Source organism: Lepisosteus platostomus, chromosome 6, assembly GCF_059453375.1.
Source record: "Lepisosteus platostomus isolate fLepPlt1 chromosome 6, fLepPlt1.hap1, whole genome shotgun sequence".
NCBI lineage: Eukaryota > Metazoa > Chordata > Actinopteri > Semionotiformes > Lepisosteidae > Lepisosteus > Lepisosteus platostomus.
The window spans coordinates 37,391,249-37,409,827 of record NC_142616.1 but is presented as its reverse complement, the minus strand read 5'-3'; the positions used below and the strand labels follow the sequence as shown (position 1 = coordinate 37,409,827).

General features: G+C 34.5%; 1 protein-coding gene across 1 annotated transcript in view; it reads right to left on the bottom strand.

Annotated features, from left to right (window-relative positions):
- sorcs3a (sortilin related VPS10 domain containing receptor 3a) overlaps positions 1–18,579 on the bottom strand; it is a 290,460-nt gene that overhangs the window by 146,888 nt on the left and 124,993 nt on the right. Inside the window, exon 3 of the mRNA XM_088635725.1 lies at positions 4,616–4,715. Within this exon, the coding sequence (XP_088491851.1) occupies positions 4,616–4,715 (100 nt within the window). The remainder of the gene's footprint in view (positions 1–4,615; positions 4,716–18,579) is intronic.

The window sequence follows — 18,579 nt, the reverse complement described above, 5'->3', positions numbered from 1 at the left end:
TGTATGAATATAATGTAAATACACATCTCTTTGGGTTTTTTTGTTTGTGTTGTTTTATTCAGCATGACTGTCATCCTAGAACAGCCTCTGGCTGCAAGGAGCTTTGAGGACTCATGAGAAACCTGGAAGGGTAACATTAACAATCTCATTTTATAGTACAGTATAATTCCTGTTACTCTTGTACAGTCAAATGTTTTGCTAGCCATCTTGTTTACAAAAAAGCTTTCACAAATATTGTTCTATCTGACTGGGAAACAATTCCAAGACCCCACTAATGAAGCATTGTAAAGATTTATGTAAAATCCTAGTAATATACCTCTCCATAACATTTGCTCTCCTACAGCATCGACCAGCTATTTTTATCTGGCTTGAAAAATAAGCCACACAGTGTAAGCAGAAACAAATTAAAAATGAAACATGAAAAGCACAACATGGGTGATTCAATGAGCAAAACAAAAGAGCAGGAAAATGAAGATGATATACAGTTCTCCTTAATGCAAAATGTATTCATTAAGGATACAAAACGGTAACATTGAGTTGGTAATGATCAGTTCTCCTTTTGTAACTCAGGAGTTCTCTGTTGCCCATAGTACAAAGGATAATTAATGGCAGAATCAGTAAGAACTTGGAAAAACTGTAACTGCAGAAATTCCATGTACACCAACTAAGTGGTAAACACAGGCAAAAAAAACTCCTCACTACATTTGATCAATGTAATTTCTTTACTTTTAATTCTAAGACATATTAGGATGGACATATAAAAATGACAGAAAAGCAAGCTACTGTATCCTCAACAGTACCCGTAATTGTACTGAAGACACAATTAACATGCTAATCACAATTTATTTCCCCTGATAAGTAGAAAATTCTAAAGCAGAGAGATTGAAGCCCAGAACTAAAGACCTTACTTGTGGGGGCAATTAGATTCTCTAGCAAGAACCACCTTTTTTCTTTTGCCCTGACTACAAGGCATTGATCAGTTTTGCTTTTCCTTTAAAGTATAATTTGACATCATTCAAAGCAATGCCAGGAAGTTCTCTCTGTTTGGAGTTTACACAAACTGTCAACACTAATGAGACCAGGCGAGTCAGCCTATCCCTTGTTAGCAGAGAGGCAGCTCACACTACAGTTGTGCAGGGCTTCATCTATAAGCTTTTCCCGTTTATCCTACAAGGAGAACTGCTGATGCAGATGGAACAATCATACAGCCCACTCCTCCAGTGAAGCTTTGCATAAAGTAGGCAGAATATAAATTAACAGGGCCTCTTGCAAAGAAAAGGCAGAGACACAAGAAATTGAACCTGAGAATAATGTTTCGTGTAACATATCTACAGTAGATAGTACAAATACACATATGTACTGTATATGCACACAAGTGTACAACCACAAATCTCCAGCAATTGACCTCAGTGGTCCCAGCATGTTTTCTTCTAGCCATGTTAAAAGGGGAAGCAATAAATTTGCTTTTTATTTCCCATTAACATGCAAAAAAAACTGTGTCCAATTCACCACACTTCTGCACTCCCTCAAGGCAGTGCAATAGGTGTGTAGTATTTCACTACGGAATTGCTTTCTAACATTTAGAGCAATGAGGGCACTTCCTATGTCATGTACTTGACAGGAAAAGGCACTTCAATAAGAGTTCTCAACAGCAACACTACCATCAAGAAAAAAGCAAAGACCCTTAGGGGCTCCCAGTGGAATGAAATGTTTACATTTCCAGCACAGACACGTAAAATATTTGCCTTTATTGATGTTACATCCTGGATTTTAAAACATGAAGCTCAAATACAATCATGCAATCAATCAGTCAGATTAAAACAGGTGCAGAGACTGTTATATGACCTTATGTGTTTATCTGTGTGTGCTTCTATAAACTGAATTTGCTATATACTATACTTAATGCAATCAATGTACTACAATAAGAAATACATTTAAAAAGTCAAATGAATTCCTTTTGTATTTTTAATATTGTTCTTTAATATAATTGTGTATTAAATGAAATCCAAAATTCAATATAACATTTTAGTTGTCTAGTCAGCAATATATTATTTAATGACCTAAATGACTTAAATTACCAAAACTGCAATAAAAGTTAAAATGGGAAAGAAAATCACATTTAATGCTATAAATCAAACAGATGGCAAGGCACTCACTGAGCTCTGGTGAAATAGCTTGGAGATCACTTCTATTGTAGTTTTGAATGGAAGACTTTCAGATAATTGAATTCAAACTATATTACTTCAATGGTTGTAAACCTTGCCATGAAATGAGCATCTCACAAATAAAAGAGGATTTTTTTAGGTTTTTTTATTTTAGATGGAAACAATAAGTGCAGTTCTGTTGGTCACTAAAAAAAACAGGTACAAAGCAATTTTTCGAACAGCAGAGCATTTTGACACATAATGCCATTACAAAAAGACAAATGTTTAATGAAAAGGGATGATAATTACTAAAAAACAAAAACAATGTCTATCACAAACTTCTCTGTTAGACAAATGAGGTGTGAATTTATGACGGATCTACTGTGAAGCCTGAAAAATAACTTTCACTTTTATTTCTTCCTTTTCAAAAAAGATTAATGCAGAATTTTACTTTACTTGTGAGTTAAAAATGTATATATTGAAGGGCATTAACTTTAAAAAAATATATTTTATTGCATGTAAACTAAATGCAGCATAAACATAAATACGGGATTTTTACATAATATTCTATCTTTTGGTGTAAACATTATTACTACAGTTAATGGGTCATGAACACTGTAGCTGGCTGTGAAGTAACTGGAACACTCCCTTAATCTAGAAGCACATTTCTTTCCTACTCTTTTTTTTTTGCTACAAGATTAACTTTAGCTTTCATGTTTGCCCTTGCCCCTAATAAACTTTTTTGTAGCTCTATTACAAAACAGGCACAGTTTCTATCACGGAAATGTGGTGCCTTACCATTTTTATCTCCTTGATAATGTTAAAAACACATTGGATCAAAAGCTTCTCGTAATACAGCCATTCACAGTAAAACTAAGCCTTCCACAGAAGGTTTACTATGATGGCTCTTGGGAGTGCAGGATCAGTCTAAACCTGAAGCATAAAGTACATAAATCTGGTGAACACTAGCATTTTCATAGATAAAAATATTACAAAATATTACATATATAATATCTAGAAAATCTATTCTTAGAAAATTTGGTTAGCATTGATTTAATTTTAGTGAAATGCATAAACACAGCTTTAAAAAGGCACTTCAAAGGCATGGATGAAAGCAGGCAAGATCCAATTCACCCATGCTGTTCAAACCCCTAGACAACGTGCCTTTTAGGAAAAGTGGTTTGCAGAAGTGAAACAGAATGGTAGAGAAGGAGACACTTATCTAAACTGTGAGATTCCAGGAAAATCTGATCCTAGCTTGATCTAATGCATGCTGGGGGCCATTTTGTACTTGAGATGTGTTCAAAAATTGTGTTTTGTGAAGCTGGTAATTTGCAAGATAATGGCATTCCGACTGCTACGCTAATGAAATATTAACAGCTTTTAAAAGAAACCCATAAGCTTTCATATTTAGTAAAAACCCTGGAAACATTCATTCATTGCTAGTATGCACTTTGCTACAGCTTCTTTTCTTTGCTTCCTTTAGAGTTAGAATCTTGATATTTGCAATTTCTATTATAAATTGCCAATAACATCAAAGCCAAAAGGCCCAATGCAAATATAATGTTGTAAAATACAAAATGTTTTAAAACCCATATATCTTTTTACAGAAAAATATTTTTGTCACCTTCCAAATAAATTGACAGAAAAGGTATACGAAGAAAGCAATCCTTTCATTAAATAGTCTTTCCAGATGTGCAAAAAATACCTTTCATGGAAACATGATAAACTGAATTATATTTATAATACATTATAGTACAGCGCCTAAGAAGTAAATAAAAAATACAGTTGGTAATTGGCTCTTTATTTCCCTATAAACTCTACGAACACGATTACATTTGTTTATAACTGAAATTAGTTAATTCCTTTTTGGAGGGGAGAGCATTATACAATTATCATAATATCATAGTGCTTTTCTGGGCTCAGTGAGAAGGTTAAGATGCTGTTATGTGAACATTTGGACTTTTGAGATTGACCAATCTCAAAACTGGCAAATCGTGATTTAAGAGCAATTATAAACCATATATAATTATGACATAACAGCAATATAGCATAATAACAGCAATTATAAATCATAATTATAAATGTCACACCTTCTGGTCTACAGTATATACTGCATGGTAGCAGATGAGGGATGTAATCTCTATTGTAATCTACTGTACTGTATAATGTTTAGGGACTCCATTTACTGGTTTACTTGTGAAAGGTCCACATTTCTAAAATTGCATACTTTTTTCTGACTGTTGAGCAGAACTTGGTTGAAAAGAAAAAAATACACCTAAGGATTTGATTGAAGTTGGTTCTTTCTTAATGGGGAAAAAGTGACCATATCTTATCAAAATCTCCAGAATTAGATCAGCCTTCCTTAGTAAGGAACAGGGAAGGGATGAGGTTTCAATGTACATTTGATTAAAATCTCTGGAGCTTCTCTTGTAGTCATTAAATGTCTTTAATGCAGTGAAAAGCCTCACCTTCCTCTTGTTTGTTGGGCACACATAGAGATAACTCAGCACCGTTTTCAGTCCAACTTTGTCATTCATTTTCTCATATGTTGTTCCATAGTCAGTTGATCTGAAAATAGAAATGGAACACCAGGTTATTTTTTTAACCTAGAAATATTTATTGTGACTCTGGGATATTATTAGAGGGAATTAAGTCAAAGCCCATCCTGTTTACGAATGTCTTCATTTTACCTCCCTCCTCCGAATGTTCAGTAAGCTCAGGATCATGTGTAATAAGCATTCAAAAGAGCATCATATTTCTATTCATATAATTATGTAAAAACTGATGCAAAGCCGATACAGTTACAAATTGAACCCACTGGGCATATAGCAGTGGGTGTGGATTTTGAGGCCTGTGTGCCAATGGATTATGGCTGAGAATCAACAAAAAGGTTTAGCTGGCCAGCCTCTTGAAGCTCCCACAGTCTCTACTGTTCCAATAGGAGTCATTTGACTAATGCAATATATTGTAAACAAGTTAAAGCAAAGGAATTCCCTTTATCTTACTGTCTTTACCACATTTTAAACACACTGCTGATATGCATTACATGGTCCCAATTCTTAAACATTAGAATACAGTTCAACACCAATATAGGTGCCATATACAGTATCATGCATTCCCATCCTCAAATAACAATCAGATTATGAAGCAAGTTGGATAATTTACATTTTAGGTATAATACAAATAGAACAAACTAAAGGGCTGCTCTAGACAAAAAACAATGTCATATTATCAATTTTCACAACCGCAAATTAAGACTTATCACAGAGAATAGAGAATAAAGTATAGAGTTCCCGCTGTCCATCCAGAATGGCTTGTTACAACAGTTTTTACACCAGCACAGAAAGGTTCAAAACAATTTTTGGAAAAGTAAACTCAAGCACCTATTATAGCATGCTGGAGTAGTGAAAATGTTGCCAAACAGAATGCATTCTCATTCCCTTTACAAATTGGAGGTCCTATTCCAAAATGTCTGGAAGATTTGGTAGTGGAAATAAAAAAGACATTACAGAACCACAGATACCATACACTAAGCAGAAAAATCATTTCCATAATTTATCCATAAGTATTTGATGTGAAAATTGGAATGCAAAACAAGGAAAGAACAAAATGTTTTTGTATTTTTAGCTGGTGAAATAATTCAACATTTAATTTTAATTTCCATACTGCTATGGACATGTACGGTACCAACAGAAGAATCATAGCATATCTGATAAGAGCTTAAAGAAATGCTTTATTAGCCCAGACAAAAATATGCAAATACACAGCACAGATTATAATTTCTGACTGACTAAAGTTATAAATAAAATATACTTACAGTATATTTTATTAGTATGCATCTATTTTACTTTCTTTGGACAGTCATTTGAAGGTATTCTACGTTTTGTGTTTCATCTCAAGGGTTGACATTTAATTTACAGTTCAAATAATTATTTTTAAAAAAGAAGTAGTAGCAATTAAAAGTTCACAGTATTTTTTTTTTCTTTTGCACTTTCAGGAAATAGACTTTAGTTTCTGAAAATGTACTTGGAATTCTCCTTGAACAATTTATTTAGCTGTTATTGAGTTAGAAGATTAACACTTAAAAGCAAATCTGTAACACCGAATGGGAGAAATAATATTGTGAACTAATGGACCAAGCAAGCCTGATACAGAGCTTTAAAAAACAAATTACCGATCAGCACAGCAGCACAAAGAAACAACAGCTGTATACCTGGACAAGTCAGTGAGCATATCCTTTTCCTTAATTGAATGTCATTCTCATTTTGATTCAAATACTGTAAATGAGAAAACATAGGAAGAAAATGCAATGACAAGTTTGCATGATCAAATCTGTCTGCCGATCGCTTTTAATGTCTGGCTCTATTTTCTGGTAAGCAGGAGTGAATTAAACAACACTTCGAATTAAGCAGCTCATCTTTTCCAAGAAGAAAACCCCTACAGCTGAGGACTGTGCAGTACATTCAAGGAATGTTAAACTCCATAATTATATATGCTACATTCAGAAACTCTCTGATATCTTCCCATCTGGAAGTGACATGATTTGATGACTAAAAGGTTTCAGAAGATAGTGAATCACAGTTTTGTTTTGGGTTTGGTTTGTTTATCTATTTGAAAGCAGTGCCACTTTTGTTTGCATAAAATGTGCCATTATAACCCAGCTTTAAAATAACTTATTTGTATAGCTTCTCTAGCACTTCTTAACAGACTTCTGCATACTGAATCTGAATGGATTTAAAGAATATGAAGTGCCCATTACATTCACAGCAGGGTAATATGGATTGAGAACTCTGGCCTTTATTTTTCCCATAGGACTGAAAAATATATCTGTTATTGAAGTGTTGCATTTTATGCTTTGATAACATCAACACATATCTCACTAGTACAATCCCAAGGTTGTGATAAAATACATTTTGTGTTTACATTGTGGCAAAGGTCGGCCAATTATGTACATTCGGTCACATAAAAGAATCTCCTGAGATTTGCTGTATAAAAGCAATCAACATCATTATTTACCATGCACATACTGTACAGAAACAGGCAATACTAAAGCAATTTATTGCTTCAAGAATTTTGTAGTGTCAAATCTAATACACAGAAATTAGTTATCTTATGACACCTGCTAAATGTGAACTTTAAGGCTGAGACTAATATAAAGAGAAAATAGCCACAATACATTTTCAAAAAATAATTAATGTTCGACAGGACATGAGCCATTTTCAAATGACCTGTGTTTCATAAGCCTGGTTCTGTTGAGTAAAGCAAGGTCAGAATGAGGTGCAATTCTCAAAAATACTGTACAGTGCCTTATAAAAGCTTTCAGATTACTACATGTCCAATTTTTAGAAATTACAGAATGATGCATACACATTTTTTCAACTTATTATTTAATTGAAAACCTGAATGCTAAAACGGAAGACTGTTAAGGGTAAAATAAGTTACAGGACATATCAATAAACACTAAATAAAAGAAACTGAAATACATTGTTTGCATAAATATTTAGATATGAGTACTCCATATTTAGTGGAAGCGCCTTTGGCAGTAATTACAGTTGCAAATGCTTTTGGGAACGTCTCTACCAACTTGTCGTGATTGGAAGTTTTAAAGTAAAAAAAAATAAAACTGCTCAAGGGTCTCAATATGTTTCCAAGTCACTGTACCTGTAAATAAGCTACAGTAGTTAACTTTAAGTCAGTTCCTTCCAAAAGAGTAAGTTCCTGCACAGTCAAGATGCACACCCACAGCAGCTTATTTTGAAGTACAATCTCATTTAAAATGGGAACAACGGGAAAGGATTCCTGTTTTATAGCTTTTGCATTATGCCTAGCAGTATTGTAATGGTTTCCCTGAAATTACAATAAGAACCTTTTCATCTCAGCTTAGTCTTGATTGCTTCCGGTAACGGTCACAAAGGCCGCATGATTACAAAGTATAATAACCAAAAGCAAGAGACTTGCATGAGAGTATAATTTCCCACTGATATTAAAAAGACAGCTACAGCAGAAGCACAAACCAATCCTGGTTATATATGAACCTGAGAAATATAGCCTCCCGGGGAATGGACTATATTGCTCCAATTCCTTAATGGCAACAGCATTGACACTATGACCATATTCTGCTACTGAATGGTCTCTCATCAAAAAAGGGACCACAGAAATAGCTACACTGAACTGCATGCAGACAATGAGCTATGCATGTCTACAAACAGCATTCTGTAGCTTTCTATTGAAATTTCCACAGAGATTATTTCTTTCTGTGCTGTGCAGCAGGCCATTAGTACATGTAGAACTTCAGAGTAGTGAAGAAAATGAACTTGAAGTAATAAGGTTGTGCATACAGTAGCTGGTGTGATTTTTTTTTAAGTCAGTACTCATTAGAATGTGGTGCCTTGAGCCTTTTTGTTTAAAAGGGTTCATTAAAAACTCATCAAAGTCAGCAGGAAGCTGATCAGTTACCGTGATTATTACGCAATTACAGCACAATACTGTTAATCGACAAGCTCTATAACTGTTGCTATCCCTTACAAACAATATTCTCCCAGTCTCATGGAGAAAAAATATTAAGCTTAGTTCAGCAGGTGGACCATTACTTCCTGCTGGACCATCACTGTATATTCCACATCTTGGTATTTCTGTTTTGTAGAACATTGACTATAATTTTGATTCTTTATCACAAAAATACATCTGTCACTAACAAAAAAATTCAAATGCACATTTTGAAGAGAATGGAATAAATGAACATAGTAATCAAAGCAGTAAATCTGAACAAAATCACAAAAGTATTTTTTCTGCAATTGTACATAAGGCAATTTATTTTTTATCTCACCTGGCACAATGCAGACTAAAAACAGAATGCTCACACATCCCTCCAAATATTTAATGTCAGTAACAATGTTTAAATGCTTGATGTTGCTTCTACAAACATTCAAAATTGCTTTATCAATGTTATCTCAGTCTTTATGCCTTTGGTTTTAGGAGGGACTAAAACAGGCAGCCATTATAACTTCCACTTTTCCTCTGTTAAGCATGAGTTATATTTCTTTCATGATGCTTTTATATTCTTTCACTGGAGGAAACAGAACTCTAATACCATTGCATTTTAAAGCCAAGACACTAAAATGTAAACCAGATATTGTCCACATGTAACAAGAAGATTGCCTTCTATTTTCCGTATTCCATTTAAGCAGCAAAAAGCCATGCAGGTGTTTACATGGAGCCTTTATTCTTCAGAGGAACAATAGGAACCCTGCTGCCAGAAGCCTCATTTGGGACTGCCAGAAGGCAATGGCAGATGCTTGCCAGCAAAGCTCACAATTTAGAGTTGGTATATTAAAAATTTGTGTAGAGTACACCCTAAGGGGGACAAAGCAGAACTTCAAAGGACATAGGAAAAAAATCCCCCACCAAATCACCTTGGTCTCTCGTGTACAGTCACAGAGGATACATCTGAAGCAAGAAGGTTTAGAAATGTGTCTACAATCTAGTGCTGTTCAGGTTTGATAAAACAAAAAAAAAGGTCTGCAGAGCACAAACTTGGTAGCTCCTGCTGTTTACTTGTCTGGCTACTGGGCAAGCAATGTGAAAACGTGTCAGGGTAGATAACAGGGGCACTAAATGAAGAAAAACTCCCCACTGGATTTCCTGTTAGTTTGCTGCTGCACTGTTGAGATGAGAGTAACAAAAAAATGAGTTACCTTATACTGTGGCTATCAAGTCCTTAGAGATTCTAAACAATTTGATTCCCTGTTCCAGGGCCATAGTTTGAAGATCTCACTTGGTCCTCCAGAAACTGGTGTGTGCCGGTAAATTTCTTTCTGGTACAACTGTGTACAGTACACTCAAGAAAAAAAAACAGTTTTCTTTACATTCTCCTTTTGTGTTTCCCATGTAATTTGTTTCACTATCCACTATGGACAAGGAAAGAGACATGTACAGTATGTACACATTTGTTGACTGAGAAATACAAGTACGCTCATCTTGAAAGAAAGCAGTGTATTTTTCACTGTTGATTTCATAGAAGTATATAATGTTGACTTGTCAATTTCTTTGAGAATTTAGAATACTTTATGTGAACTTGTCATCTTCTCTGTTAAACACAGAAATGATTAAGGTCTTTTAGCTTGTGAGATATCCGTGTAAGCCTGAGAATGTACCAGGACACTCTCCTCTGAACAGATTCCAGAACAGAAATACATACTGTGCAATTCTGTAAAGTGGTGACCAAAGCAGAACATAAAATTCTAAATGAATGTGGTTAGACACAGCTCCTTTTCCTAAGAGGCTGCTTCAACTTCAGTATAATATACTTTATATATAAACAGAATATGCTACCTCCATGTAATATGCTGAAATTGTCTGCATTAAAGCCCATCTGGCAGGCAACATTTAGTGAAGTTTTAATAAGCAAATCTGTGTACCACAAAATTATAAATATTAAAACAAAGGAAACATCACAATGTCAAAATGGGGAATTTCTGACCCTGTTACACATATGCACAAGTTTGTTTGAAATGTGCACATTTAAATTGTGCACAATATACAGTATGTTCAGAAAATAAGAAATACATTTTTCTGGAAAGGTGAAAGGTTTTTAATATTTTTATAGCAAATCCGGTATGCCAGTGCGCATCACTAAATGTGATATATAGAATATTAAAAAAATATTCCTTACAAAAATAGAGATACTGTAAGAATTCAATGCCCAAAGACTTAAGAATAAAATAGCTTGTTAAAACTTTTATGATTACCACAGAACTCCATTCCAAAGTTTATGAAAAAAGTATTTGTGATGAGACAGAGGGTGTCTAGAGCAACAAACACCATTTTTAATAATCTTCCCTGCCATCAGCATTTCTTATCTCTGCAGTAGGGCTTTAGAATAGCATTTCACAAGAAATTGGGTGTTATCTACTTAACAAAGGGAACACAAACACATTCACCCAGGGCACACAAACCCCTGTTCTAAAATAATTCACTGAACCATAATTGAAAATAGCTGGGGAGAATTGCACTATTGCACTGTTATGCAATCTGATGTTCAGAGTTGGTAAGTGTGGGGACAGTTTCTATAAAGGTGGTTGGAAGCAAATATAAAGAATATAGAACATTTTATTATTTATTTTGTAGTTCTGATTTATTTTTATTTCCTTTTACAATGTAACTAATTACAGATGAAAAGAAATAGATATAAAAGTAAAAATAGAAAGTAAAAAAGGATACAAGACTTCTCAGGTAGTTGTGTGACCACACTACAAAGAGATACCCATGTAACGACAAACAAAACCACATAATCTGCATATTTCATACAAAAAAAACAAAAAAAAAAACATTTTCTTGCAGCTTCTTGTGTCATATACCTACGGAAGCCCGTTTCCACCAGGGAGTAAAAAAAGGCGCTATGGTATCTCAGAATTGCGACTTAGTATCTCAGAATTCTGACTTACTGTTGTAACTCAGAATTCTGACTTAAAACCGCAGAATTGCGACTTCATATCTCAGAATTGCGACTTAGTAACTCAGAATTCCAACGTAGTGACTCAGAATTCCGACTTGATATCTCGTAATTGCGACTTTTTATCTCACATTTGTGACTTCGAAATAGCCCATATTGCATTGTCTGTCCTTTTGTTATTGTAACGGATTCGGGTTCTAGGGCTTGTGTCCTCGCCGCTCCCATCATACTTCGTGCCTCACTGCATTGACTCGAACCCAGGTCTTGCCAGTTGAGCTAAAGAACACTTTCTTTAGCCCCGGCAGCCAGCATCCCTGTGCATCCCTGTGCAGGGGAGGGCGGTGCCGTCACCACACTGCAACCAGATCGTACACCCTGTATGTCGGCCGTTCCGTTACACTATATTCATGAATTGTACAGGATCATAGGATCTATAGGCCTGAAGACTTGTCTTGTACAGTGCCCTGATAAAAATCAAATTAATTACACTAATTTTTATGGAATCCCATTTCCGCCATTGAGGCTTCCATAGTAACTGGATGGAATAGTGGACGGTGGGCTATTTAAAAACACCACAAATACAAAAACGGAGACAGAAAATGAAATAAGATACAGAAATAGACACTTCACATCCAGAGGAATTCACAATTATAAAAGCTGAAACTTATACTTTGTACATATTTCCATTGTATGTCCTTTTTTACTTATAAAAGAAGGTCTTCTTTAGCTCGGCTGGCAAGACCTGGGTTCGAGCCAATGCAGTGAGACATGAACTAGGGGGAGAGCGGCGAGGGGCACAAGCCCTAGAACCCGAATCGACTACAATAACAAAAGGACAGACAATGAAATATGGGCTATTTCGAAGTCGCAAATGTGAGATAAAAAGTCGCAATTGCATTTTTTTTACTCCCTGGCAGAAATGGGCTTCCATATTTACCAGAGCAGGCAAATCAGGGGAAAAAAAAGCTTCAACTTGAATCCTCCTCACAGTACACTGCCTGTGCAAACACTTGGTTATTGAACTACTCCATTTTGTATATTATATAAAATATACTATAACCTTGCAATGTAATACAGGCTTTTTATTTTTAACACATATTTTTTTAGAATAAATTGGATACATCCATCAAATGACTGCACTTACTGTATCATAAGGATTTAACATAAAAAAACAGGAGAACAGGAACATTCAGAAAGCAGAGCTGTGAGGGGTGAGTATCATGCTATTTCCATATCTTTTATTATTTGACTGCTGTGTTACAGCCAAATAGGGAAAAGACATTTGCTATGGACGCAAAATGCATTGCTGACTGCTGCTGAATCAAAATAAGCCCCCTACATTGGTTCACAGTCAGACATTGATCAAATCACTTGTTCTGTGTATCCCTGTTTCTAACTGCTCAATTTGCCTGTTGTTCAATAAATTAAAGGTCTCCAACTAAATGCAACTAAAAAAGATTAACTAAAAAAGGAATGTTGCCTATTCTGAAACAAAACTGGAAGAAAACATCAGCAGAAAAATGAGAAAGAAAGGAAAATTATGTCTAAAAAACTCTCTTGTTAGATTCTGTACTTTTACATTTAATAGAAATGACTAATGTGTGTTCTTTGATAGATAAAAGCTAGTGGCAATTGCACTTTGCAGACCCATATGCTGGGATGTTTGGCCTGAGTAAATCTAATAAAAAAGACAACTTCTTAGTAAAATAGAAAGTGGAATGACAAATACCTAAGTATAATAGATATTCCAGATGCTTCTATTGATATGAACACAAATAATATCCTGCACAGCATTATTATTTTAATGGGAAAGGCCTGCTGTTGCTCAGCTGTGTTGAGATATGTGTCAAATGTTTCTTGTACTGTAGGTTAGCCTAATGCAACGAACAGATATCAAAGCTTCATTTAACAGATACCTGGATGCCAAGTGATGAGAAATACAGGCACATTGAAAGAAAAACTTGTTTTTTATTTTAAAAAAAGATATATACATTGAGTATTGAGCTTTTTTTCTAAACAAACCTACAAGACGTGATTAAGATAATAAGAACAGTAGCAATGCATTAAGGAATATGAAAGAATAGAGAAATTAAAAGCATAATGTTCATATCCAGTATACAGTCCCTTGAAAAAGTATTCACCCCCTTCCAAAAATGTCCCATTTTGATTAATTAAAATAGAAAATGTACATTTTTTATAAAATGATTATTTTTAAACAGAATTGGATACTAAAACTAAACTGAGAATTGATGTTTTGTTAAAAAATATTTAATTACTTTTCTATATATATATACTTCAGCAAAATGGAACATCATTGGAATGGGGTGAATATTTTTGGAAGGCACTACCCCCCTAGATATGGATGAATTATGCTGTAGGGATTTGTTCAATATAGACCTTTGCATTGTGGAGTTAAATTGAATAAAACTGTCAGAAATTCAATACTCAACAGCATCGGAATAGGTCATACCTAATTACTTTATTTGAAGAAATACATTTTACCTCAGCTACATTCAAAAGCCTTTGAATTATTGTCACTGAAAATAGTTTTCAATCATTTTTGAAAAATCATAATTTTTTAACATATCTCTTACTTGTTGCAGACGCTTACTCTGTGTTCCATGGTTGCTGTTCTGTCCTACTTATTTGCTGTGTTGACTAAGTGCTCCTACAAATAACGTATAGAGTGAAAAGGCGCTTTCAAATTAGTGTGCCAGGACTTGTCTAGTAAATGCACACTTTCCAGAACCACAGGAATATTATACCTGTAAATCCTTATGTATTCGTTTTTGTTTTTGCTCTATATGCTTGTTTTTGGATCCCCTCCGTCACCTGTCAGAGCAGTGCATTCTTCTGCTAAACAAGCCTCTTTTCAAGATACACATAAACTCTCAGGCACTACAAGCAAGCCTGATTACTTCTCTGCAGCCAAACCAATATCCCATTAGAACACTGTGCTTGAGCTGTCAGATTCCTACCCTAAGTTTCTAACTAAACAGAGAACCAGAATTGAGAAGTTTCTCATTCACAATGGCTACCTGACCCAGAGATCTATAATGATGCAACTGAAAAAAAAAAACAAATTTAAGAATGTATAAATAAAATAAGCAGAAAATGTGCTTTAGCATATAAAACAGCAAATCTAAGCAATCCTATGTCTAAATGCAGTCCAGAAATGAATTGGTCTAATTTTAACATTTGCTGCAGCTTGTCCCAGTCATTAGCAGCAGCTAGTTGAGACACAGCTAGACCAAGAGCTATTGGACTCAACCTACACAGTGATATTACATTGTACAACAAAGAGGAAAACTCTAATAAAAATGCATTGAGCAGGGGTTTTCCTATGTATGTAATATCAGCAAATATGAGGGTTTTAATGCACTCTGAAGTTAATTTCTTAAAGCATAAAGAATGAAAGGATGTTTTTGGTAAAGAATATTTGCAAAAAATTCAGAAGAAATATACAAAACCATACACAGTGATGCACCCAGATGTAGAGGTTCCTATGATCGTTGCTGTGCAGTACCGTACATTTTGTGCAATGTGTTGTACTCATCTGTCAATATCTTTGAGGAATATGACCATCATCAAAGCCAATTTAAAAAAATAGTGTATCAAACTGTTATTAATGTTTGAATTCACATCATCATAAAATGCCTTCCAATGTTTAGTTCCCTAATTTCCCCTATTCTGAAACCATTATAGCAGTTCAATATGCACCACACTAATGTACACTCATAAAACAACTTCCTTAAGACTTTGGAATATGTAGGTTTTCATTCATATCTTCTTTGAAACTCCCCCAAATAACACAAGATATGTAAAGCTGAAAAGGACTGTCATCTGAATGTGTGATGCTCAAGGTTTATGGGGATAGAAAGCAAAAGTAAATGCAATATCTTTGCATAAGTTAATGATGTAGTGCCAGACTCTCATATCTCCTTCTCTCCAGTCAGCAGTTGTAACAAGGGAACACTTCCTTGGAATTGTCCTGGTAGATTGATGAATCTCTGCCCTATAGTCACAAAAATTTTACTTGACAGTTGTTTGCATCACCCTTGATACTTTAGTCCACTTTAGACTGGATTTGTTTGGATTATGAGAAACATCGTATTTATTTGTAGGAACTGAGGCTCCTTAAGTTATTGCATTGGGCTCAAGGGGATAACAAATTGAGAGCAGCAGGCCACATCACAGACAACATAAGTATTAGTGTATGGTAGAAGAGGGCAATGTATACAATGCCTAACAGCGTTAAGCTGCCTAAGCTTAATAGAAGCTGTGACAAGGAGTGCTGACATACTTGATGGTCAAAGTTATTAACTGAGAAAAAGCTTCAAGCAAGAATCATTCTGGTTGAGTTTCCCATACAGTCATACTGTAGGTAGGTTGTCTATTGTATATGTTGTATATTCAATAGTTTTCACTTTTGTTGAAAAGCACCTATTTCCATAATTATTAGTAGTACTTCTGCTTCTATCTCAATTTCTAAATTATAATCAAAAGCAATAAAATAAACATTATAGCCATTTCTGGACAACGGTAAGGTCATGTATCAAGACATTCCCATGTTATTTGTGCACCAAAAGTACAATATATTATTATAATTCCATAAAACAAAATGTATTCCTTTGCATTTATTCACATAGGAAATACTTTATTTGTCACTCATTCCCCAATGAATATCAATGATACTTCTAAATCTGTGTAAAAATCAAAAGCAGTTTTTCCTTTTTCTGTAATCATTATGGGCATGCACTGTGAGCTCAAATAGGTTCTTTCATGTGCAGCCCATGAGGGAATGCCATATTAGATAACAACATATCTATTAAACAGAACCAATGCATTAACAAGACACAAGTGTAATGAAAAGATAAAAATACATGAATGGCATTTATTTCTAACATTCCCTTGCACTAACTTGCAGTTCAAAGTATTGTAGTTAAATTGCAAACAAATTCCATGGAATTGAAGAAGATATAAATTAAGATAAAGAAAATGTTGTTTTAACTGGACCTTTAGCATTAAGATAGAAATATTTTTTGATTGATATTCCATATTTTCAAGGAACCATCATTGTCCAGTGAATCCCATTTTTTTCTTATTCTTTTTTATTTTCTTTGAAGTGTTTACAGATGTATTGTACATTTTACAATCAAGCAACTGTCCCAAATCTGGAAAAAATAGATATCCTCATATATTTAAATTTGTGGGATTCTTCCAAAATTAATTTGAAAGAAGCAATGTTAATTATTGTTTAACATTCACCTGACAGTTCAATGTCAGAATTAAAGCAAATAAAATTGTCTGAAAGTGAAGTAAAAGGCAAATAAATGCTTTTATTTTGAAAGAGCAAAATTTTATGCTTTTCATTTTAAGGCTGTCTTTAAAGGGCTTATCTGTTGCATTCCAGAATTTTGATAGAAACAGCTCCCTAATTACTATATTGATCCTGCTAATGATCAATTAAATAAATAAGATACTGACTACAGAAAAAGTCTGGAATGGAGAAGATTGGAAAGTCCGCAAGTTGAGTTGCCCTAGCCTAACCGCCCACAATGCTTAAATGATAATTATCAGCAACACATATATACGCCATTCAGTACCAGTTTTATGATATTTCCTCTACCTCTGTATAAAATATGAAAGACCTTATGTACAGCAAATGCATTAATAAGTGTCTAAAAACAAGTTCCTACAAGGTGATTCCCAAGATACCAAGTTTATTTCTCAAAGCATGCATACTGTGGTAAAAGTTCTAAAATTGGATATCATTTAAAATTCTTTCACTATTATTCAAAAGTACTAACTTTTCTGTAATTTAAAGTGTCGCTGTTTTTTACACGAGGATAAAGGTCTGTATTAAACACATAAACCAGTGACAGTGTATTTCTTGAATTTCTTATGGAATCATATTAATTGCATAACTGCCGACTTCAAATGTAGCATGACTCATGCTTGGCACAGCTTATTAACCTGGATGGTGTTATTGCTTGCACAATTAGCTCACTGAAAAATCAAAATAAATATGTAGATAAATATAATGCTAATTTACCTTTCTATCATTTGACTTGTATTCTACTTTGATTTGCACAAAAAATCTGGGGTTCACAGATTTTTCCAGGGGAGGGGAGAGCCACTGTAGCACTATCCACAGTTTTAGAGAGAAACGCGATTTCCAGCTATTACTGCAGGTAAACCACACCTAACATCTTTGTAAACATGCCTTAATGAAGAATCTGAAATCATAAGAGTAAGATGGTGAACCCAAAATGTGCATACATTTTAACTTCTGTTTTTCTGCCCATTATGCACACAATCTTGCTAAAAATCTGAAAGATATCTTGAAAATCAAATACTGCTTCGTCTGGTTTCTTATTGTCAATATTTTTTTATCTTAAATTAAAAATCTCATTTAAGATTTGCTTTCCCTCATTTTTCAGCCCTTGATTGATGTACAAAGTACACAATATGCTCTATTCAAAGTAAAATCACTGTTATACAGCTGTGGTTAACATGTGCCTGCAGCACTTCAGAGTCATGATAAGAGAATGCAATTTTTTTTAGCAATTTGGCAGTGCGGAGTCGGATATCATAAAGTTAAAAACAGAAACTACAATTAACAAGACAAACATCAAAATAAATATTTCAAAATTAACATGTATCAATGCTAATTTAAGTAAGATCATGAGTGTCCATTAATGAGTGGCAGGTGGTGTGGCACAGTGGAGTGAAAATATTTCATTTCTATAGAAAGCTCCACTGTTACTGTAGCTCACTGTTTTTTTTCTACCCGTCTACCACCGCGTGAGAATGCATTAACCGCTGCAGTCCAATTTTTGGCTCAGCTATAAGAATTCCTCACACAGCTACACAGGTGCACAGCCAGTACCTTGTCAAAACCTTTACAGCCCAGGAGCCTTTCACTCCAAACAGCATTGTTTCTCCCTATGTTTACGCAGCACTTTTTTTTTTCTTCTC